The sequence below is a fragment of the Megascapheus bottae genome, chromosome 18 (genome assembly GCF_031878675.1).
Source record: "Megascapheus bottae isolate mThoBot1 chromosome 18, mThoBot2.hap1, whole genome shotgun sequence".
Taxonomy (NCBI): Eukaryota; Metazoa; Chordata; class Mammalia; order Rodentia; family Geomyidae; genus Megascapheus; species Megascapheus bottae.
In genome coordinates this window covers 27,789,582-27,814,268 of record NC_143526.1, presented here as the reverse complement: position 1 = coordinate 27,814,268, position 24,687 = coordinate 27,789,582, and the positions used below count along the sequence as shown (strand labels likewise).

At 43.1% G+C, this 24,687-nt stretch overlaps 1 protein-coding gene across 1 annotated transcript in view; it reads right to left on the bottom strand.

Moving 5' to 3' along the window:
- Positions 1-305: 305 nt before the first annotated feature.
- The window catches only part of LOC150050301 (basement membrane-specific heparan sulfate proteoglycan core protein-like), a 62,570-nt gene continuing 38,188 nt past the window's right edge, over positions 306-24,687 (bottom strand). The window contains exons 10-15 of the mRNA XM_090352702.1: positions 16,943-17,290; positions 15,166-15,513; positions 4,836-5,183; positions 2,502-2,852; positions 1,080-1,394; positions 306-876 (exon numbers count right to left, since the gene is read on the bottom strand). Coding sequence (XP_090208828.1) covers positions 566-876; positions 1,080-1,394; positions 2,502-2,852; positions 4,836-5,183; positions 15,166-15,513; positions 16,943-17,290 — 2,021 coding nt within the window. The 3' untranslated portion in view covers positions 306-565. The remainder of the gene's footprint in view (positions 877-1,079; positions 1,395-2,501; positions 2,853-4,835; positions 5,184-15,165; positions 15,514-16,942; positions 17,291-24,687) is intronic.

Sequence of the window (24,687 nt, the reverse complement as noted above, 5' to 3'; positions counted from 1 at the left end):
CTGGGCTGGCTTTGAAGCTCTATCCTCAGAGCTCAGCTAGAATTACAGGTGTGAGCCTTGAGCACCCAGCTTAATGAGATTTTCAAAGAATCTACAGGATATCATAAAATCAGACACATGCAGATTTTGATCGGGTGTATTTGTTTCCTACTAGATACTTAGTTTTCAATAGATAAGATACAAGTTTGGGTTGTATGATCTTGTGTGCATGCATGCATGCTTGTGTGTGTGTGTGAGAGAGAGAGAGAGAGAGAGAGTGTGTGTGTGTGTGTGTGTGTGAGAGAGAGAGAGAGAGAGAAAGAGAGAGAGAGAGAGAGAGAGAGAGAGAGAGAGAGAGAGGAAGAGACAGCAAAAGTAAGAATATTGCACATGTATATGCACATATGTCTGCACACATGTGTGTATGTGAGAGGAGAGGAAGAGGGAGAGAGACAGGGAGGGAGAGAAGAAGAGGTTTTGCTTTCGTAAGTTAAAATTTTTATATTTTTAAAAAGCAAGCTTTGAGGAACAATGGCACAGCCCAGCATCCTTACATAATCGTGGAGGCCATTCCCGGGGCCACATCTTAAGACTTGTCCAGGTGCGGGGACAGCAAGAATGCTTTTGCAGTGCTTTTGTACCGCTCGTCCTGGTCCACCTGGCAGGTGAGGAGAATTTCCTCCGTGTGGTTAGCGTTTGTCACCAGGATGAAGCCCTGCACGCTGACAAGCCCGTCCCTGTGTCTGGTGGGGATCAGGACCTCGTCGATGTGGGAGGTGTTTCCATTCTTCAGCCAGGGGAGGGGGGCGTTCTGGGGGTAGAACTTCCTGACATTGCAGGTGACGTTTATCTTGTCATTTGAGATGGGGTGTTGAAAAATGAACACAGTTGGTGGAGCTGAAAGAGCACAGGACAGAGGCTCAGGTCTGGAACTACAATCGGATCAATTCTGGCTTATTACTTGGTAGTGACTGACTTAGCTTTCTACCCAGCTCCGTGACACTCTGCAGCACACAGTAGAGGTTCTTAACAGCTGGAAGGACTTTAGGACTCACGTTCCTAAAACACATGTTTGGTTGGTCAGGGGTGATGTCGCTTACCTAGCACGGTGTCAGTCATCTCAGTCTTCCCGTGAAGAGAGTGTGGCAGTCTTGGGTGGTCCATGTTGCAGGCGATGTGAGAATTGAAGTCCTTTGGGTCCAGCACCATTTCAGTGGTACTTAAGGCTTTGTCATCACTGCCGTACTTCAATTTGATCACCTGGGTTCGGAGGGTGGAGGGTTCTTTCCCATTTTTGATCCATCTTAGGGTGATGTTTTGGGGAAGGAAACTGCAGGACATGCAACTGAAATTCACAGCCTGTTTGATCAGGGCCCTCTCCAAGGGGCCTAGTACCATTGGCAGAGAAGGCGGAGCTTCAAGGAGGAAGATGGGTAGACAGTTAGCACTGGTGAGCCAACAATACTAAATATACTTCAAATTCATTGTACAAAGGGGCTTTCTGGGGATATTTTGAGCATGCATATGTATGACGTACTTTCACTGAATTTGCCCCTTCTATGGTACTCTTTCTAAGCTCCCTCACGTCCTCTCCTTCCTGCTTTTAACCATTTTATTTTTCTTGATCAGTGGTAAGACTTGAACTCAGGGCCTGAGCACTGTCCCTGAATTTTTTTTTGCTCATGGCCTAGTGCTGTACCACTTGGAGCCATAGCTCTGCTTCTACATTTTTGGTAGTTAATTGGAAATAAGAGTCTCAGGGATTGTCCTGCCTGGGGTGGCTTTGAAATGTGATCCTCAGATCTCAGCCTCCTGAGTAGCTAGGATTACATGTGGCTCCCAGCCCTAGGTGTGTCTTTAAAACAATGTTTACTTGTTTCTGTGGCTCAGTGACAACTCCTCCACTGTCCTAACTCATGATCTCATGATGATGTATTCCTGTTGTCTCAGTTATCCATTAATGTATCCATTAGCTACCTCTGGAAATGAATAAATATCTCATTATTTAAAAATGTAGGTACACTTTATTCTCTCTGTAAAAATAGCATACATTTATACATGTCTATTCTGGAATATTTGGATATTAATTAAGGATGTCGAATTCATTCACAATTTTCCTTTTCTAAGCAACTGCCATTGGTTATTACACCTCTAAGCTAACCAGAAACTCTGTATTAAGAAGCAGGCAAAACCCTGAGCCCAAATTGGTGGAAGTTAGTCCTATAGTTGGTCAGCCAGTGATAGGGGATGTAAGGTTACTTTAAATGATTTAGACTAATGATTAGGAGACAGAATATGTATTGAGAAGTTAAGTGAAATCTCCCCCATCGCTCAATCATTTACTTTTCTAAGTCTCAGTTTCCTCTCTTATAAAATACCATCTGAAAGGTTAGGTAATGGGTGGGGAAACAAAATCGAATATATACTCTGTTCTCGATCATACTTGAGCTGTAGCAGTTAGGCAGTGAATGGGAGACACAAGTCTTGCGATACTAAGAGATGTAGAGAGAGGACATACTCACCAACAATAGACACTTGGGTCCCCTGGCCTGACTGATAATCCTTGTTCAGGTTCTCCTTTACAAACTTCACACAGTAATAGACACCAGCGTCGGCCAGAGACGCGTCACTGATGCGGATAGAGAAGTCTGTGTTGCCAGGTTTGCTGGTGTCCGCAGTTGCTTTTACTCTGGGAAAGCGATGATCCTTGAAATTGAAGATTAATTTCCTGTTTGGCCCAGATCCTTTAAACCACGCCACAGGGCCACTGGGGAGGGTGTCAGGCACAGTACAACTCAAGGTTATCTTCTTCCCCATTTCGACAGTCCGTGATATCTCATTCTGTTGTATGTTGGATGTCTGCTCTCTGGCTCCTGGAAAGAAACAGAAAGTCAATTCTCATTTCTCCTGCTCTGGCTCAGGCCACCCTGGGGTGAGCCCGGATGTAGGCCATGGGTGAGTCCCATTCGTGATTTCTATGCAGGGCATGCACGAGTGCCCACACAGTGAGTGTAGAGAGGCCTCGTCCTCTTGACCACATCCATCATTCCCTCATTTCCATTTCTTGGCTCCTACCCAAGGCAGGAAGAAGACAGGAAGTGTGGGGACATGATGCAGTTAGCATTCACACACAGAGATGTTTCTTTTACCTATCCAAAGGCTAGGATTTAAGTCTCCAACTGTGTTCCTTCCACCCAGGTCCTCCAGTGAGAATGGAACTGGCTCCATCTCTTGTGAGAAGGATGAGAGCTACTGCAATTTCTGGAGAGATTAACGCTGGAGAGTTGGTGGAGAGGAAAAAGCTGAAAGACAGCACAACTGAAACATTTGAAGGTTGCCCCTATCTGTGGTTCTACCACTTATGTCTTTCCAAGGGGTACAAGGAAAGAGGGCAGCTCATTTTCTCTCAAGAAGAAGAATCAGTCTCTGGAATTCTCATAATTGGACATCTTTTCCTGACCTGTAGTCCCTTCTCAACACAGCTGCCATTATTACTTCATGCTGCGATGGGCCCTGGTAATAACAATGCCTCTAGGTTGATAAACCATCAAAAATCACAGAATAAGGAACAGGTTAGCTGGGCAGAGAACTCTTGGCTGGTGAGGTCAGGAGAGGAGAGAAGCAAAGTAGCCTGCATCCATACCAGTGAATTTGAGGGACCCATGGATTTTCCATGGTCAGTCGTGTGCCTTGATTTCAGGAAACATTGCTGCAGAACATTGCTGTGGCCTCAAGAGCTCTTCATGACACTAATTTAGAAACTGATGAGAATGTAATACTGCTTGTCATCAAGGAATGAGGACATGAGGAAGCCCAAATGTCAGGTGTACAATTTGGCCCCTCATAAAGACTTCCTTGTCTCCCCCCAGAGAAAGGGTCAAACACAAGCTCCCTCCTCTGGTCCCACAATGCCCAGGAACAGCTCCTCTGGCAATGGAGGGATTAATCCCATGCCTAGTGATTGACTTGTTACTTGGTGGTCCCAGACTGGACCTGCAGCCTGCCACCAGGCCCTAATCACATTCCAAGTGGTGATGGAGGTAGATGAGGGATATCATGGGAGCATATGGATATTTACCTGCCTGGAGAGATCTCTCTCCCAGCAGATCCTAACCTGGATCTGCTGGACATTTGGGGCCAAACTTTTCCCAGCCACAAGATTACACCTTAAAGGACTGTGACTAAAAATTCATCTTCAAAGAGCCTTAGCCTAATGCAGTGTATATATTAGAGCCCAAGATTATTTATGAGACCTTCGTAAAGCCAGTCAAGTCTCCTGGTTTAGGTTTGCCTATTGTTTGGGTAATGCCATGAGCTATATTTCACTGTGAGAGTCTCTTCCCTATGTCTCTGGATCTTGGCGGATTTAACCATTAAGAGAAAGATGTGGGCTCTAGATGCAGATTGATTTAATATATGCCATTTGACTCTGGAATTTGAACAGAAAGTCCTCCTTATAGAACTCAACTCCAGAGAATGGTTTGTACAAGAAGAGACCCATTAGCCAATGTAATAATTGGGGGTACGGTTCAGAATTTTTGTGTGTGTGTTTTGGTCGTGGGGCTTGAACTCTGGGCCTGGGCGCTGTCCCTGAGCTCTTCACCTCAAGGTTACCACCCTACCTCTGGAGCCACAGTGCCACTTCCAATTTTCTAGTGGTTAATTGGAGATAAGAGTCTCATGGTCTTTAGGGCTTTAGTGTCTGGGCTGGCTTTGAACCGTGATTCTCAGATCTCAACCTCCTGAGTAGCTAGGATTACAGGCGTGAGCCACCACGCACAGCATGGTTCAGAATTTTAAAGATACATGTGCCCGCCCAGGGATGGAATGAAACTGTCAGGCTGTTACTTACTCACCTTTCACAGACACATGGGTGCCTGGACCAGACATAAGCTCCATGGCTGGATTCCCTCTTTGTACCACCACGCAGAAGTAGGTGCCAGCATCTTTTGGTGACATGTCGCTGATGCGGATGGAGTAGTCTATTTGATTGGGCACTGTTTTCTGTAATTGAGTTACTCGGGGGAAGTGATTTCCATTGAAACTATAGATTAATTGTCGTTTTGGCCCTTCCTCTTTGAACCATGAGACAGTTCCTTTTGAAGACAGAGAGGACATGGTACAGGGCAAGGTGACTTCATCTCCGGCATCAACCGACACTGAACTCTCAGGCTGCTCTACCTTTAACTCTTCGAATGAATTTCCTGAAAAGAAACTTAGAATCATCTCTCATATTCCCTGCCTCGGTTCCTTGAGTGTCTGGCTCAAGGCCAAGATAGAGTTTCACTACCTTTTCTTTGTTTAGGGCTTGCAACACAGGCACTAAATACATTTTTTTTTAAAATGGTGGTCCTGGGGCTTGAACTCAGGGCCTGGGCTTTATCCGTGAGCTTCTGTCGAACAAGGCTAGCATTCTATCCCTGGAACCACAGCTCCATTTCTGGAGATAAGTGTCTCGTGAACTTTCCTGCCCAGGCTGGCTGTGAACTGGGATCCTCATCTCTCAGCCTCCTGCGTAGCTAGGATTATAGGTGTGAGCCACAACATCTAGTACTAACTACATTTTAAGTGACTACACAGACCCATTTTTATTTTAAAAAATGTAAGGTTGAATCTAAGTCAGGTTTTCCTTTATGACCTATAGTTAGAAATTCATTTCTTGTGGACAAGTTTTATGCAGCCAACCCACCAACGGCCAACAGGTGGAGGCAGTTTCCATTTTATACCAGCTCTACGACCCTGCAAAGGATTGCCTTCTCCCTAAATAAGCATGGGAACATATATTTTTTAATAAGGTTGATATTTCCCTTAAGGGGTAAAAGTTGATTCCTTGACTGTGCAAGCATTATAGATATGATGATTGTTTTTCCTTCAGCAAAACTCAATACTTCCCAGCTCCATTGTATTGGTATGCAATTACTCTTGCTGTGTGTGATCTTGACTGTTTGTCATACACGCAGCACTGACAGAGCTCCTGTAAGATACACAACATGTATGCCAGATAAGTGCTGCCAAACTCTGCGGACTTTCTCTTTATGCATTACCCTATCTTGCTCAGTGTGTGTTTTGCCTTTTCTCCTAGCATTGAGGATTAAAGCATGGATCTTTAACATGGAAGGTTAGTTTTCTACCAGCTGAGTAATACCGGCAGATCTCTGGGTTGTATTTTGCTTTCAAAACCCTGTTTTCAAAAATAGAATTTGCCTATTTTTAGCCAGGCTGGCCTCAGACTCATGGTTTTCCTACTTCTACTTCTCAAGTAACTGGGATCACAGGCATGTATCACTATACTCAGCTAGCATATTTGTTTTCTGTGGCTGAATAACAAACTGCTACGAACTTAGTGGCCCCGAACAACACCTATGAACTGTTACATCATTTCTGTGAGTCTGTCTCTCAGACACAGCCGAGCTGGTTCTTCATTTCAAGGTCTCACCCAGGGCCAATCAACCTATCAACTGGGCTGTGTTCTCATCTGGAGTTCAACTGGGGAAAGACTCCTCACTGTACTGGCAGAACATGAGTGGGCCTTTATTATCATAAGACTGAGGCTCTCACAAGTTTGTTTATGTTTTTGCCATATGGGTCTTTCTAGTCAGTCCCAACTGCTTGAAATGTCTGGCTTCTTTCTACTTCAAGACCATCAGAAGGAAGAGAGAAACAGTAGAGTGACGGATCTTGTGTCATGGTAATCAGTACACCATAATTGTGCTCTCTTGGGTAGAAGTACGTTGCACAGCCTGCTCAAACTCTAGGGTACACTATACAAGGGTGAAGGTTAGAGGGCAGAGGTCAATGTAGGCTGCCTTTTAAGGCAATAAGTGCCTGTAGGTCACCTTCTGCAATTACAATTATAAGTCTTTTTTTTTTTTTTTTTTTTTTGCCAGTCCTGGGCCTTGAACTCCAGGCCTGAGCACTGTCTTTGTGCTTTCTCAAGGTTAGAGCCCTACCTACCACTTGAGCAACAGCACCATTTCCAGCTTTTTTCTGTATATGTGGTACAGAGAAATCAAACCTGAGTCTTCGTACATGCTAAGCTAGTAGTCTTACCACTAGGCCAAACTCCCAGCCCATAAATCATTTATTTTTAAATAAATTGTTTTAAAGTTAATACTGAAGTCCTGTGTTATTGGCTCTGTCTGGGGGTGGACTTTGTCTTGTGGATTCTTACTTTTGATACCTACGTTTCACTTTTTTTTTAGTCAGTCCTGGAACTTGAACTCAGGGCCTGAGCACTGTCCTTGAGCTTTCTCAAGACTAGTGTCCTACCACTTGAGCCACAGCACCACTTCCAAGTTTTTGTTTATGTATGTGTTACTGAGGAATCAAACCTCAGTTTTATGCATGGTAGGCAAGCACTCTACCACTAGGCCAAACTCCCAGACAGTTTTTTTTTTTTGTCAGTCGTGGGTTTGAACTCTGGGCCTGGGTGTTGTCCCTGAGTTCTTCAGCTCAAAGTTACCACCCTACTCCTTGAATCACAGTGCCACTTCCAGTTTTCTGGTGGTTAATTGGAGATAGGTGTCTCACGGACTTTAGGGCTTGGGCTGGCTTTGAACCATGATCCTCAGATCTCAGCCTCCTGTGTAGCTAGTATTACAGGCGTGAGCCACTGCACCTGGCTTTCATTTTTTTTTAAAAAAACTAGTTTTTGGTGAATACATGTTTCTTTACTATATGATGTTAGGACTCATTTTTACAGGCTGTAAATATAGATAACACACATATATTATAAATAATTGTCAGAAATTTCCCATTCTGTAGAGTGTCTCTTTGGGTAATAATTGTTTCCTTTGCTGTGCAGAAGTTTTTAAATTTGATGCAACCTCATTTGTCAGTTCTTGCATTTATGTCCTGAGCCACTGGAGTCCTAGTCAGAAAGTCATCATCTATGCCTGCTTCCTCCATGTTTTCCTACAGCAATTTAAGAGATTCAGGTCTTGGATGTCTCAGGTCCATTTTGGATTGATTTTCATCTAGGGTGAGAGATAGGGATCTAGTTTTGGTCTTCTACATATAGAAATCCTGTTTACGCCACACCAATCCTCCCATGATTTTGATATTTTTTGTAAAAATCAAAATCAAAATCAGGTGTTTTAGCTGTGCAGCTATCTTTCTGGAATTTCAGTTCTATTCCATTGGTCCACATGTCTACTTCTGTGTTGTTCTTTGTTTGTTTGTTACTGTGACTCTGTAATATAATTAAAAGACAAATAATATGATAGCTCCAGTATTTCTCTTTTTTGCCCGGAATGTCTTGGTTGTTTGGGTTATTTTATGCTTCGGTATACATTTCAGGATTTTTTTCTATTTCAATGAAGAAGATGATTGGAGTTTTGATGAGAATGGCATTGAAATTGCATCCCTGGCTTGTGATTGTTCCTTGTTTTCGAGTCCCCAGACTAGCTCAGTCTAGTAGGCTTGTGTCAAGATGGAGCCTGGCTAAAGCTCTCTGAGCTATGGGAATCAATGTAATGAATGTGTCCTCCAACGTTCGCCTGTTGTGCAGGAGTGGTTGTTGTCACTCAAAGCCTGCACTGGGTTTGTCCCTAGGGCTGCGGGTATCAACTTGTGCTCAACCTTTTCTTCCTCATCCCTTGGGAAGCCAGGGAGGGAGCTGTGAACTTTTCCTGACTCTTCTCTGCATTGTCTTGTTGCTTTTTAAATTGTTTTCTTTTGATTGGTTGTGGGGCTTGAACTCAGAGTCTGGGTGTTGTCCCTGAGCTCTTTGCTCAAGGCTAGCGCTCTACCACTTCGAGCCACAGCACCACTTGGGAGGTTTTCTGGTGGTTAATTGGAGATAAGCATCTCATGGACTTTCCCATGTAGAATAGCTTCAAACCCCAATTCTCAGTTCCCTGAGTAGCTAGGATTACAGGCATGAGCCCCTAGTGCTTGGCTGTCTCTATTTTGAGTATGGTTTCTTCTTTGCTTTCCTAGACCCTCTGATGTGTGGAGTCACTTGGAGGAAATATCTAGGCCAGAAGCTAGATCTGCATTTCTTTAGGGGCTGGGGACTTAGGAGAAAATGAAAAATCAGTCAAACTGTATAGATTCTGCAATCTCTCCATCCTTTCTGAGGGATTGTCTCCTCTGGGCTTACTCTTAGGCTTTTCATTATTTCAAAGATGCAGCAGTGTACTTGTTCCTTCTTGAGAACCCAGAAAGTCTTCCTCCCCTGACATCTTCCTGTGGAGCCACAGAATCTCTGTAGCTCTAATGAGGCCTAGTAATGGCTTCTGATTGCAACAGCTTCCAACTGTGCTGTTGTTCATGTCAACACCCTGAGGCTGATGAGAGGGAAAAAGATCTCCTGGGTATCCCCCAGACATGGGGACTCCCTCAGGGTCTGCTCTCTCATTTTCCTCCATGGATGGTTTTTCCCCTAGGAGAGGTTTCCTCCTGGCTTGCCATGACTGGGGAGTGGGGCCTGGGTGGGGGAAGCCAAATATGCAAACTTGCCTACCAGGTTCACTGGAATCCTGCTTGGTTCTGTATTGGTTTGGGGGTACTGCCACGTTTCAATTGAGTTCTAAAGTATTCTCTCCAAGGTATTCTGGTATATCGATGCTCACCCCGTGTCTTCGTGGGAGAATGAAGACCTAGAGCTTCTTAGTCAACTTGCTGATGCCGCTCTCAAGGATGGGGGTCTGGTCCCCATCAGCTCCATGTTGCTACCGTGACCCACTGACCAGCCTCCCTTGGGGACCCCACTTGACTCTCAGGAAAACTTTACCCTTGACCTTATCTGAAAGTAGCAGGAAGATGCTCCTACCTTAAAACTCCAAACAGGGCACGTTGTGCCATAACTTCCTAACAGGACAGGACAAAAAAATTCCGAAGGAGAGGCTCACCACCCTAGAATGTATAAAAACATTACCGCCTCCCCTCGCCCCTCTCCCCACTCCTTGTTTTCCTGACCCTGCTTAGTGCTACATGGAGTCCTTCTGAAGATATGATTAAAGCCTATATTTTGAGATCTCTCTGCCTCCGTTCGTCTGCTTGATGTTTTCTAATACTTGTAACTAAGTTTCCTAACAAAAACCTTTAAAAAAAAATGGCTGCATTGAGATTGAAACTAGGGTTGCATGTTTGCTAGACAAGTGCTCCTCCACTTAAAGTTTTTTTGTTTTCATTTTGTTTTTTAGAACATAGTCTCTGTGCCTCTTAACTGGGCATGTCTTGAGTTTATAATAATCTTCTTGCTTCTGCTTCTTGAGTAGCTGGGATTATAGGCATGTACCACCATGTCTATAATAATTAAAAAATAACATGCTATAATAATAAAAAAATAACATCACAGGGTTTTTGGTAGAGCCTCCTAGGCTATCTTTCAATCCATTCATATACATGTATATATGTGCATATATATACATATATACATATATGCACACACACATATATACACACACATATATATATGTAGGCTCTTTTAAACCCAGGACTTTTTGGAAATTAGTTACAATAACCTCTCCAAACCTAATACATGCTTAGTATTTTTAAATGTATGCATCTGAATATTTATGTAGAAATAAAATCAAAGTATTCAGGTCTTAAAGTCTGAGTTTGGATTTTAAAAGGGAGGTCAAACTCATGCACATTCCTCTCTTAAATCTTCGGAATGTACTCGTTCACCTCTAACCCTGGTCTTCTCATTAATTGGGAGAGCCAGAAATGCAAAGGATTCTGGGAGTGAAGTCATTTTCACAGATTGTATTCTTTTTTGTTGTTGTTGCTGTTGGCTGTGGGGCTTGAATCCAGGGCGCAGGTTCTTTTGCTCAAGGCTAGTGTTCTACCATTTTGAGTCACAGTTCCACTTTTGGTTTTCTGGTGGTTAATTGGAGATGAGTCTCACAGATTTTCCTGCCTGGGCTGGCTTTGAATTGTAAATCCACAGATCTCAGACTCCTGAGTAGCTAGGATTACTGATGTGACCCACCACTGCCCAGCTCTTGTCATTCATTTTTTAAGGACTAGATTTTGAATGTGAGAGCAAAGACTGTCTTTCCCAGTCTGGCTCATTTGTCATATATAATGATCTCTAGTTCCGTCCATTTACCTGCAAGTGCTGTAATTTTTTTTATGGCTGAGTATATAATTGTGTGCATACATACCACATTTTCTTTATCCATTCATCAGTTGATTGGCACACAAAGTAGTTCCATATTTTGGATATGGTGATTAGTTTTGCAATGAACAGGTGTACAAGTATTTTGTTTGTATGTTAACTAATATTTCTTCAGATATATATCCAGGAGTGGTATAGAAGGATCATATAGTGGTTCTATCTTTAGTTTTATAAGGAACTTCTATACTTATTTCCACAGTGGCTGTATTAATTAATTCATATCTTATTAATAGAATGTAAGGGTCCCTTTCCCCTACACTCTTGCCAGGACCTGTGGTGTATTTTTTCCTGATGGTCATTCTAACTGGCAAAATGGAAAAAAAAACTGGCAAAAAGGTTTTTATTTGCTTTGCCTTTATGACTATGATGTTGGACATTTTTGCATGTGTTTACTAGTTAGTTGGACTTCTTTTGGAAACTGTTCAGTTCATTTGCCTGTTATTTCTTTGTGTTGCTTGTTCTTTTGGTTTTGAAGCTCTTTGTGTATTCTGGGTACCAATTCTTTGTCTAATGAACAGATGGTAGCTTTTTTCTCCTGTTCTGCAGGTTTTTGTGTTTCTAGTAATTGTTTACTTTGCTATATAGATACAGTCCCATTGTTCAATTTTTGTTCCTATTTTCTGAGAAATTGGGATTTTATTTGGAAAAAACTACCTATGTCTAAAGTTCAAGTGAGTAGGATATAAATGTGAGCCACTGGTGATTGGCAAGGGATTTGATAGTTTCGAGGCTATTGTAGAGGAGACTGTTTTCCTGGTTCCTTCCTTTGTTCATGAATGATCTATAGAAAAGCTACTTTTTGGGGGGTGAGTGAGGCTTGAACTCAGTGGCTAGATGCTGTCCCTGAGTGTTTTTGCACTACCACTTGAGCCACAGCTCCACTGTCCCATCTCTGACTTTTTGGTGCTTATTTATAGATAAGAGCCTTATAGACTTTCCTGCCTGGGGTGGCTTTGAACTGTGATCCTCAGATCTCATCCCTCTGAGTAGCCAGGATTTCAGGCATGAACCACAAGAACCTGACTGCTAATTCTTTCAATGTTGGTTTTGTGTCCTGCTATTTTGCTGATGATGTTTATTGGTTCTAAGAGGTTTTTTTTGGTAGAGTCTTTAGGGTCCCTTAAATAGAAGTGGAGGTACGACTGAAGGCCACAGCTCCAGCATTGAGCAAAAGAGCCAAAGGACAATATAAGGCCCTGAGTTCAACTGCCACCTCCCCTGACAGAGGATCATGTAATCGATCCATCAAAGCAGAATTTTTTTTTTGCCAGTCCTGGGCCTTGAATTCAGGGCCTGGGCACTGTCCTTGGGCTTTCTCAAGGCTAGAGCTCTACCACTTAAGCCACAGTATCACTTCTGGCTTTTTTCTATGTACGTGGTATGGAGGAATTGAACCCGGGTCTTCGTGCATGCTAGGTAAGGGTTCTACCACTAGGCTAAACTCCTGGCCCTCAAGGCAGAAATTTGACTTTTTCTTTCTTGTTTTATTTCTTTCTCATACCTAATTAGTTTGACTAAAAATAAGAGAGGGCAGAGTGGTATTCTCATTTCATTTCTGATGTTTTTAGAGAAACTAGTTTTTCCACACTGGTAGCAATGTCGGCTACAGATTTATCACACATGGACTTTGTTATATTGGGATCTACTCTTTCTATTCTTAGTTTCTTTAAAGCTTTTCTTGTGAAAGAATTTTGAATTTTTGCCCAAATCTTTTTTTTTTTTTTTTTTTTTTTTTGCTCAGGGCCCGGGCACTGTCCGTGTACTTTCTCAAGGCTAGGGCTCCATCACTTGAGCCACAGCACCACTTCTGGCTTTTTCTATGCATGTTGGACCGAGGAATCAAACCCAGAGCTTCATGCATGCTAGGCAAGCACTCTACTACCTGGCCATGCTCCCAGCCCGCAATCGCAATCATGTGATTTTTGTCCTTGATTCAGTTTTAAGACATATTTTATCACTCTGCTTAGGATTTATTGAATGGGTCTGAAGGTTCTAGACCACAGCACCTCCTCTCTCTGGTAATAAAGAATGAGTTAAATGTTGGAAATGTGACACAAGAAAGAACAGGCGTGGGCCAGGAGTTTAGTCTAGTGGTAGGGTGCTTCCCTAGCATGCATGAAGACCTGGGTTCGATTCCTCAGTACCACATACATAGAAAAAAGCCAGAAATGGTGCTGTGGCTCAAGTGGTAGAGCGCTAGCCTTGAGAGAGCCCAAGGACAGTGCCCAGGTTTGAGTTCAAGGCCCAGAACTGACCAAAAAGAAAAGAAAAGACCAGCCTAAGTGATTTCCATAACTCATTTGTGGATACTGGGGCAGATGGGAAGTTTTATTTTCACTCTGGTTATAAGCTTAAATCATGAAATGCCAGCACTTATTTTCTCTAACATATAGACAAGGTCTATGTGTATTAAGAAACAGTTAGATGGGTAGAGAGATGAGAATATTTTAGAAGTGAGAATTTAGGAGCACTGAGACATGAGATACACTTAGACACTGGTTCCTAAAGTTCTTAATTGAAAACACGGGGAATCCAGAATCCTCCTCACTACATAATCAGCCAATGCTTCCTTTTGATTAAAGTATTATTATTAATAGAAGTAGTAGTATTTTGTGCTCAAATTAGGGCTTGAACTCAGGGCTTCTCACTTGGCTTTTTTCATTCAAGGCTGGTATTCTACCACTTTAGCCATACTCCCACTTTTGGTTTTCTACTGGGCTAATTGGAGGTAAGAGTCTTACAGTGTTTTCTGCCTGGGCTGGCTTTAAACTGGGATCATCACATCCCAACCTCCAGAGTAGCTAAGATCCAAGGCAGAAGCTATCAACTCCTGATAATTATTAGTTTTTTATCCCTTGTAAGAAGAGGCTCTTTACTAAGACACAGCATGTCAGATCCCCAAATGGCCTGAACCTTATTTCCTCCCTACCATCCAAGATGTTGAGTCTCCTCGAGTCTCATTTTCCTCATCTACAAATCAACATACACATCTGCATGGCTGTTGTATAGGTCAAAATCTTAGGAAAATAATAAAAGTGCTATACATGACAGCATTACTATATCATGAATTTAGTGATATCTCAGGAAAGGCATTGTTCAAAGCTAAAGTGTCAAAAGTAGCAAAACAGTAAGAGACAGGAAGGCTTTGACGGCAGGAAAATGACTTTAGTATGTCCCCGTGACTCAGTAGTCTGTGAATGTAGGGCCTTTACCATGTGGTATTCCTTAGGACAAACTGGCCTAAGAAAGATGTTTTCTCTGGCTCGGTGCAGTGGCTCAGGCCTGTAATCCTAGGCCACTCAGGAGACTGAGATCTGAGGATCAAGGTTCAAAGCCAGCCTTGGCACAAAAGGATCTGAGACTCTTACCTCCAATGAACATCTAGAAAACGGAAGTGGGGCTTAGCTCAAGGGTAGGGCTTTAACCTTGAGCTGAAGAGTTCAGGCACAGCACCCATGCAGAGTCCAAGCCCCATGACCCCCCCCCACACAAAAAAAGACGTTTTCTCTCTCATTAGTGGGTCTTCACAGACTTGATTAGAGCCATAGATAGCATAATTATACAACAAACATAAGCAATCTGGGCTAACATCACCACCTTCATGTACAATAGATTTCTCCAGCCTGGTTCCCTTTCTGGCCTGTCTGGATGTGTGTTTGGATCACTTAGCTTGTTCCCAGATAACAGTGAGGACAGTTGTTTCATATCCCATGTTTCTCTGCCAGAAAGAGAGAGCCATGCAAGACCTAACCAGTTCTATACTTGAATCCACCACTAATAGGTGGTGTTCCATTTAGCTCCCTAGGATGGGCTGAATATTGAGAAGTCAATCGAAATACCCTTTACCACCTGGTTAACCTTTGATTCTTTATCCTTGTATTAAAAGCACCCAAACTCACAGCTTACTGGGAAAATGGTAAGGCCAGAATATATCGGACCTTCAATAGTACTTTGGTATGGTACTTGATTGTTAGAGGGAAGAGATGATTGCTGAGATTATATCAGAGAATATTGCTGAGGATATATAGCACAGCAGAGAGTAGAGGAGTGTCACTCACCAGTCACGAACACCTGGGAACCCTGCCCTGACTGATACTCATTAGGCTTCCCATTCTTGAACTTCACGCAATAGTAGGTGCCAGCGTCTGACAACAAGACGTCACTGATGCGGATGGAGAAGTCTGTGTTGCCAGGTTTGCTGGTGTCCGCAGTTGCTTTTACTCTGGGAAAGCGATCATCCTTGAAATTGAAGATTAATTTCCGATTTGGCCCAGATCCCTTAAACCACGCCACAGGGCCACTGTGCCCAGTGTCAGGCACAGTACAACTCAAGGTGATGGTCTCTCCTGTTGATACAGTCTGTGATATCTCATTCTGCTGCACCTGGGACACTTCCTCTTTTCTTCCTGGAGAGAAACAGAAAGTCAATTCTCATTTCTCCTGCTCTGGCTCAGGCCACCCGAGAGAGAACCTGGTTGCAGGCCATGGGTGAGTCTCATTTATGGTCTCTCTCTCTCTCTCTCTCTTTCTGTCTCTCTCTCTCTTTCTGTCTCTGTCTCTCTGTCTCTGTCTCTCTCTCTCTCTCTGTCTCTCTCTCTCTCTCTCTCTCTCTCTCTCTCTCTCTCTCTCTCTCTCTCTCTCTCTCTCTCTCTCTCTCTCTCTCGGTCTCTCTCTCTCTCTCTCTCTCTCTGCAGTCCTGGACTTGAACTCAGGGCCCGAGCACTGTCCTTGTGCTTTCTCAAGGGTAGAGCTCTACCACTTGACTTCTGGCTTTTTCTATGTATATGTTACTGGGGAGATTGAACCCAGGTCTTCATGCTTTCTAGGCAAGTATTCTACCACTAGACCAAACTCCCACCACTCGTTCATGATTTCTATGTAGGGCATGCACGAGTGACCACACAGTGAATGTAGAAAGGCCTTGTCCTCTTGGTGCTGATAGGTCCAACATTCAGCATCCCTCATTTCCATGTCTTGCCTCCTAACCAAGGCAAGAAGAGGGCAGGAAGTGTAGGGACATGATGCAGAGTTAGTGTTCATACCCAGAGGCTGTTACTTCTACCCACTCCAACGCCAAGACTTGCTTAAATTTATAACTCTATTCCTTCCACCCAGGTCCTCCAGTGAGGATGGGACTGGCCTTCAACTCTGGTGAGAAGGACAAGAGCTACTACAATTTCTAGAGAGATTACTGCTGAAGACTTGTGAAGAAAAAGGGCATCCATCAAGAAGCAGGACAGATGAGGCCAGGCACAGTGACACCTGACTCTATTCCTAGATGTTCAGAGGGCTGAGATCTGAGGATGGGATTCAAAAATAAGTCATGGGTAGGCATGGTAGTACACTCTTACAATTCCAGCACTTGGGAAATTGAGGACACATGTGCAGGTATGTGTGCATCATTGGTGTCTTTTTTTTATTGCCAGTTGTGGGTCTTGAGCTCAGGGCCTGAGCACTGTCCTTGGGCTTTCTCAAGGCTAGAGCTCTACCACTTGAGTCTCAGCACCACTTCTGGCTTTTTCCTATGTATATGGTACCAAGGAATCGAACCCAGGTCTTTGTGCATACTAGGCAAGCACTCTACCACTAGGCCAAACTCCCGGCACCCATTGGTATCTTTTTATCTGGGGACTTAGCTCCATGTCTTTGGGTTCTGGAGAAAGGGCCCCTGACCTATCCAATGTGGCTTGACACCCCATTTGGTGTGAGGCTGTAGCTTATCAGAAGGGCCATCTGTGGAGTCCTAGCCTGTAGGGACACTGTGTCTACATGCAGTCATGTGATATCCAGAAAGGATGTTAGACACGAGGATGGAGCTTACCACGCTGTACTCACCTTCCACAGACACATAGGTGCCTGGACCAGACCCGAACTTCATGCCATGATTCCCTTTCCTTACTTGCACACAGTAGTAGGTGCCAGCGTCCATAGGTGAGACATTGCTGATGCGGATGGAGTAGTCTATGAGATGAGCGTTGTTTTTCTTCACTTGGGTTACTCGGGGGAATTGACTTCCATTGAAACTGTAGATTAATTGTGGTTCTGGCTTAGCGTCTTTGAACCATGAGACAATCCCTTTCTGTGACTGATGAGGTATGCTGCAGGACAGGATGACCTCATCTCCAGCAATGACGGACACGGAGGTTTCAGGCTGGTTCACCTTAAACCTTTCATGTGAAGTTCCTGAAGAGAAATCTAGAGTCAGCGGGGTGCTGGTGGCTCACGCCTGTAACCCTAGCTATTTAAGAGGCTGAGATCTAAGGATCGTGGTTCAGAGCCAACCCAGAGCAGGAAAGTCCACGAAACTCTTCTCTCCAATGAAAAAGCCAGAAGTGACGCTGTGGCTCAAGTGGTAGAGTACTAGCCTTGAGCAAAAGGAAGCTCAAGGACAGCGCCCAGAACCCAAGTTCAAATCCCAGAACCAGCAAAACAAAGAAACAAGCAAGTAAGCAAGTTAGAATCATTTCTGCTTCTTGTCTTGTCCCGATAGGCTTTGAGGGTCTGGTTGCAGATCAAGGTTGGGGGAGGGGTCTCATTGTTCCAGTACTATGTAAAAGCATCCATATAAGACAGTTCCAGTATTTGGTACCTGTGGGATGGAGGGACTGGGGTGGTGTGATTAGTAAAGAGATCCTTTGTTCTCTATCAAGATATTTTTGAACCTGTTAGTAAATAGATAAATACATTATTAAGGAAAAAAATGCAAAGCATACTTTGAGTCAGATTTCTTTTCTGGTTGTTTCAGAATTAGAGGTGTAGCCTCAAGCTAAGGCCTCCGCAGCATGCTCAGAGAGACAGCCGTGTGGACCCAGTGCCCTTGCATACCACATCTGCTCCTTTCATCTACTTCTCTCAAAATAAGCCTTGAGGCACACTTTCTCAATGGAGTTGATATTTTCCCTACTGGGCGAAAATTGGTTTGTGGAGTGTGAAAATGTCATAGGTATTAGAAATGTTTGTGTTTGTCAATAGTCAATCATACCCAACAAAAATCTCTTCCCTTAGCACTTAGTACTTAATTGCTTTGGTTAACGAGTTCTCTGTGTGTGTGGGGGGGGGGGAGGTTAGTGTGTGTGTGTGTGTGTGCTGGTTCTGGGCTTGAACTCAGAGCCTGGGCACTGTCTTTGAGTTTCTTTTGCTCAAGACTCATGCTGCAGCACTTGAGCCACGGCTCCACTTCTGGCTTCTGGCTTTTTGGGGGTAGTTTAATGGAGATAATAGTCTCATGGACATTCCTGTCCGGGCTGGATTTGAACCTCCATTCTTCAGATCTCAGCCCCCTAAGTAGCTAAGATAACAGGCACAGGGCATTGTTAGGTGTTCTTGAGTATCACACAAGGAACACTGATATTGAGTTCAGGCAAAATATACAGAATAGCTATACTCAGCTTGTACAACAACATAGCATTTATTCATAATAGCCAGGATATAGAAACAACCAAAGTGCCCACCAACAGGTAAGCAAACAGATAAAAATGCGATATATTTCACATTTATATCACGTATATATCACATTTATGTTATCCATATGTATATGTGTGTACAGTACTATATAATTTGTTGTTTTATAACACCATGAATGAGCTTAGAGGACATTATGCTACATGAAGCAAGCCAGGACCAGAAGACAAACATTTTATGATCCTACTTATATACAGACTCTTAAAAAAAAGTCAAATTCACATAGAATGGATTTTTTTTAACCAGATGCTGAGGAAAGTGGTGAAGGCAGTGGATAGGAAATGACAGATGATAGTCAAAGGGCAAAAGTTTCAGTCAGATAGGAGAAATAATCTTTTGGCTCATTGCACAGCAAAATGACTAGTTAATAGCAATATATTGCATTATTTCGTTTTCACATTTTTTTGTGTGTGTGGTACTGGGGCTTGAACTCAGGGGCTTTGAGCTCTTGCTTGATCTTTTTTTTTTTTTGCTCAAGGCTGCTCTACCACTTAAGCCACTGCTCCACTTCTGGCTTTTGGGTAGTTAATTGGAACTAAGAATGTCATGGCAACCTTTCTTGCCAAGCTGACTTTGAACAGTAACCTCAGTCCTCTTCCTGAGGAGATAGGATTAAAAGCATGAGCCACCTGTGTCTGGCTTTTGCATTGTTTAAAGGAGCAGATTTAATATTTTCATCACTCATGAATGATAACGAGGTGAGGTGATGGGTATATCAGCTAGCTTTGATCACTTCAGGATGTGCATACCCATACCCACCGTAATCCATAAATATACCAGCATTATTTATATGAAAACAGAACTTCAAAAGACATCAAGCTGTAAGCTCTTAAACGGCTTTTATACGGTCTTCAAAACTATGGAGGACTTTCTTTGGATTGATTTTGCTTATTCATTGTATTTGTTTTCTGCTGCTGGATGGCAAATTGCCAAAAACTTAGTGGCATATAATCTATTTCACCTTGTGAGTCTGTATTTTAGACACATCTTGGCTGTGTGTATTTCAGGGTCATACCCAGCTCTAATCAAGTTGCCAGTAGGGGCTGTGTTCTCATCTGGAGATTCAGCTGGGAAAGGGTTAAAGTTGACTCCAGCCGTGGCCAGGACTGTGGCCCTTGTAGTTATAGAACTGAAACTCTCAGGTCCTGGCTATAAGGGGGCTTGGCCAAGGTAGTTTTCTTTGCTTTTTCAAAGCCAACAGAAGCACAGGCAAAATTGTACAATAATGAATCCTCTGCAGTCTAACATATAATCTCCACCTCTAAGTGTAAATTGGGGACTCATCTCTTCTCTAAGTGCAAGCCAACATCAGACAGCTTATAGCTAATAGAACCAGAGAAGGGGATGAGCTTGTGCAGCCAAAAGGAGATGGCAGTGAGCCACCTCTGTGTGACACTTCCAGGACCTGTGAGTTATCCCCAAGAGAGAGGACAGCGTGGCTGCTGGCTGGATTTGAAGCCTTAATTCAGGGAGGCCAGGTTGAACGGACAGAGAGATCTCTGAATATTCACTGCACTTTCTGAAGCTGATTCAAGAGGAAGGTGACAGAGAGCTGAGGATGAAGCACAGAATCAACAGCATTGCAAAGGTTGGCAAAGGTTGGGGATGTGGAGTCACAGTGGGTGTGTGGAACTGAGCTCCCTCTGGGAGGCTTCCAATAAGCAAGGCCTCGAGGGAGGTGGAAAACAATCCTGTCCCATTTTATCTGAAAACCTCCAAAGCAGCTGTAGGCCTTAGTAGGGCCCACCACACTCGTGGACTTCTGAGCTAGGACTGTGGTCCCAAAAGTGGATTGTGTGGCCACTCAGTCCCCTGTTTGTGGCCCAGTGACCTGCTAGTCCATCATGGGTGGCTGGAGACGGTACAGGCCTGGAGCTCAAACTGCTTGGATTTCTGAGGAAAAGGAGGAGTGAGCAAGGTTAGGTGCTTGTGGCTCACGCCTCGAATCCTACCTACTCCGGAGACTGAAATCTGGGGCTCATGGTTCAAAGTCAGCCTGGACGGGAAAGTCTATGAGCCTCTTACCTTCAATTAATTACCTGGAAACCAGAAGTGGAGCGGTGGCTCCAAGCAATAAAGGGATGACTTAGTGCAGAAAAGCTCAGGGACTGTGCCAAGGTCCTGAGTTCAAGTTCCACCACTGACAAACAAACAACAATCAAAAACCCTTGCCCTGATCCCTGCTTAGTCAGAGGTCCCAGGAGTCAGCCACAAGAGAAAGCTGATCTCAGTTATTATAAAGGAAGTTGTGCTGAGAATCATACCCTGGCCTTTGTTTGCCCTCTGGGCGGCCGAGAGCCTATAGGAGGGAGCACTAGGGCAGGGATGCCAGTGGGTGTGGCCTCTGTGAGCATGAGAGGGAGGAGCTGCTTGGGAGATAAACCTCAGTGGTGCCATTCCTTTTTTTTTTTTTTTTTTTTTGGTCGGGTCATGGGGCTTGAACTCTGGGCCTGGGCGCTGTCCCTAAGCTCTTCAGCTTACGATTAGTGCTCTGCCACTTGAGCCACAGAGCCACTTCTGGTTTTCTGGTGGTTAATTGGGGACGAGTGTCACAGATTTTTGTTCCAGGACGGGCTTTGAACCTCGATTCTCAAATCTCAGCCTCCTGAGATAGCTTCCTTCCCTTTTGAGTTAGCGTAAAAACAATATATGTCATTACAACAAGGGCTACAAAATGGTAAAAACAAAACATTTAAAAAAAAAACATTTAAAAATCCCATTCTTTTTTTTTTTTTTTTTGGTTGTGGGACTTGAACTCTGGGCCTGGGCACTGTCCCTGAGCTCTTCAGCTCAAGGCTACTGCCCTACCCTTGAAGCCACTGTACCACTTCCGGTTACATAGTACATTAAAGACAACAATCACTCATTATATGGCTTTTGTTTCTATATCCTGGAGGTCCTTTCATTTAGTGTCATTCTATATGGCCTATGTATCTAGGTTTTGCTCTATTGTAAATCTCTGCTAGGAGAGCCAAAGGTTTCTACTGAAAAATCCCATTCTTTCTTTATAATATAGTAATCTTCTAGAATGAGAATCCATGTTGAGATCATTAGAGTGTGCCCTTTCTAAGCAGCCATACTCAGTCCCTGGCCTCAAAGCTGATAGAAAAGTTTTAAAGTGAACTGTAGCAGTAAAGAGAAACTATGTATAAATATGTACTCACTCACTTAACAATATTTCTCCAAGAAATGACATATTCAGAGTTAATGTTCTAGTTGTAGAATTTTAATGATGTTATTTCCCTTTTATATTCATATATGCGTATTTATATATCATATTTAAATTTTACTGTGACTAGCACAAAATGAGAAAATTTTTAGTTTCATTTCTTCCTTTCCTTCCTCTTCCTCCATCTTCTTCTTCCTCGTCTTATTTTATTGGAGGTAAGAGTCTCATGAGAACGTTTCTGCCCAGGCTGGCTTTGAACCCCAGTCCTCAGATCTCAGCCTCCTGAGTAGCTAGGATTATAGGCATGAGTCACCAGTGCCCAGCTTCCTCCATTTTTCTCTTCTCTACATTTTGCCACAGCTGCCTTTAAAGTCATGATTCTTCTTCCTGTATCTCCTGAGTAGCTGGGATTATAGGCTTGTACCACCATATTCAGCTAAAGAGATCTTCTTGGTTTGGCAATTTAAGCATGGTTTATTTACATTATATGACCTTAGTATTTTGTATAAAGGAAAAGAAAAACAAACCTTCCAAGCCTACCGATTCCAACCTCCCATTCTACTAAAGTGCTGTAAAATCTAGGTAGATTATGAAGACCAAAGATTCAGATTCAGAAAAAAAATCAGAATTATAACTTGTTACTGTTGGTTTGTCTCAAGTAACTTAAAAAATAAAGGTGTCTAGTAGCCAGGAGCAGAGCAAGCAAAACTACAACCAAAGATATAATGGTTGACTCAGCAAAGTAGGCACAAGAATTTTGGCTTCAGATCTGTAATAAATCTTAATTTTCCTCCCTTCTTTTTTTTTTTTTTTCCAGTACTGGGCTTGAGGCCAGGGCCTGAGCACTGTCCTTGGGTTTTCTCAAAGCCAGAGCTCTACCACTTGAACCACAGCACCACCCTTTGGCTTTTTTCTATGTATGTGGTACTGAGGAATCAAACCCCGGTCTTCATGCATGCTTGGCAAACACTCTACCACTAGGCCAAACTCCTGGCTCTTCTGTTTGGTTTTTTAAAGGAATTACTTAGTTCAGGTTCTGTAATCTCCTCTTCCTCTTTCTTCTCCTTCTTCCCTCTTCTCTCACTACTCCTCTCTTCTCCCCTCCTCTTCCTTCTTCCCTTTCCCCCTCTCTCTCCTCTTCTCCATCTTCTCTCTGTTTCCCTTCTCTTCCTTTCTTCTCTCTTCCCCTCTCCCCTCTCCTTTACCCTCTTCTCAATCACCCTTTTCCCTTCCCTTCCCCCTTCCCTTTTACCTTCCTTTTTCCCCTTCCCTTCCCCCTTCCTCCTCTTACTCCTCCCTGTCCTTCCTCTTTCTTGCTTGCTTTTTCTCTTGCATCAGTATTGGGGCTTGAACTCAGGGTCTCATGTTCTTTTCTTTTTTTTCCTTGCCAGTACTGGGGCTTGAACTCAGGGCCTAGGCACTGTCCTTGGGCTTTTTCCTTAAGGCTAGCGTTCTACCACTTGAGCCACAGCACCATCTCTGGCTTTCTTATGTATGTGGTAATGAGGAATCAAACCTGGGTCTTCATGCATATTAGGCAAGCACTCTACCACTAGGCCAAACTCCCGGCCTGGGTCTTATGTTCTTGTTTGGCTATTTCACTCAAGGCTAGGGCTCTACCACTTGAGTTATGCCTTCACTTCTGGCTCTTTTCTGGGTGATTGGAGATGAGAGTCTCACAGATTTGTCTGCCTAGACTGGCTTTGGACTTTGATCCTCGATATCAGCCTCCTCAGTAACTAGAATTGCAGGGAGGAGTCACCGGCACCCAAGCTCAGTAATTTCAAAGTAAATTTGTAATTCCCAGAATTATATCCATATATCTATATATCCACTTTAAGCAAGTTATGAGCAATTGTAAGCTAGGGCATCTCCATTTCCAGAGTATCTGTAACACTAAAGCACCTCTTGTATGATACCTATAAAACATTCATACATTCTTTAGGCTAGCTTTTGTTCGACATAAATTAAATCAATGTGAAGATAATCACTGAGGTCTATTTAAACCTTGAAAGCAAATAGAAGGGTAACATTTAGAAAGGGATTTCCTACTCATAAAACCAAGATTACTTTTTCTTAAAATGGGTTGCTTCTACAAATTCCTTGTAAACACTTATTGGACATATTCAAGTTTATTCAAGTATCATTCCAAGAGTCATCAATGCACTTGGGAATATTCAGTCACCACTGGGGGCTCTCTTCAGAATGGCTTCTGCTCTCCCTTCAATAATGTTAACTAGAAATAAAGTCTATGATCTTTATGCATTGTCACGTTATCTTGAGTCAGTCCCCAATGTATATTGTACATTGTCTGGAAAATAAAATATTCACCAAGATTGTGAGTTTTTCTCAGAGGGAAAAACATCCAGTCTTTCATTGTTAGGTATTATTATAGTGTTCAGTTTTTGTAAATGAGCTCTCAAATTGAGGAGAATCTTCCGTTCTTTCAAGTTTACTGAGAGTTTGTGCCACGATGGGTGTTGATTTTTAATTTTTTTCCCCATGCGCCCATTGGTATGATGTTAAAAATGTTCTTCTTTTAACCTCTTGGTATGATAGATTATGAAGATTGATTTTCAGATGTTGAAACATCCTTGTATGCCTGGAATAAATCCAATTAGTCATGGTGTTATAAACTTTACATATTGTCAGCTTTATTCGCTAACACTTTGTTGAGGATTTTTGCATCTGAGGTCACGAGAGATATTGGTGTATAGTGTTTTTTTTTCCTTTTGTACAATATTTATCTTGTTTTGCTATTTAGATAATAATAACCTCATAAAATGGTTTGGGAAACTGCCTGTCCTCTTCTGTGTTCTGGAAGAGCTTATATAAGCTTGGTATTTGCTTAAGTTTCCCCGTGGTTCTGAGCGGGGTGGGAAGGGAGGGTCTCATACACTCCAACACTCAGGTTTCATACTGAGATAACCATTTGGGTGCTGCTTTCATT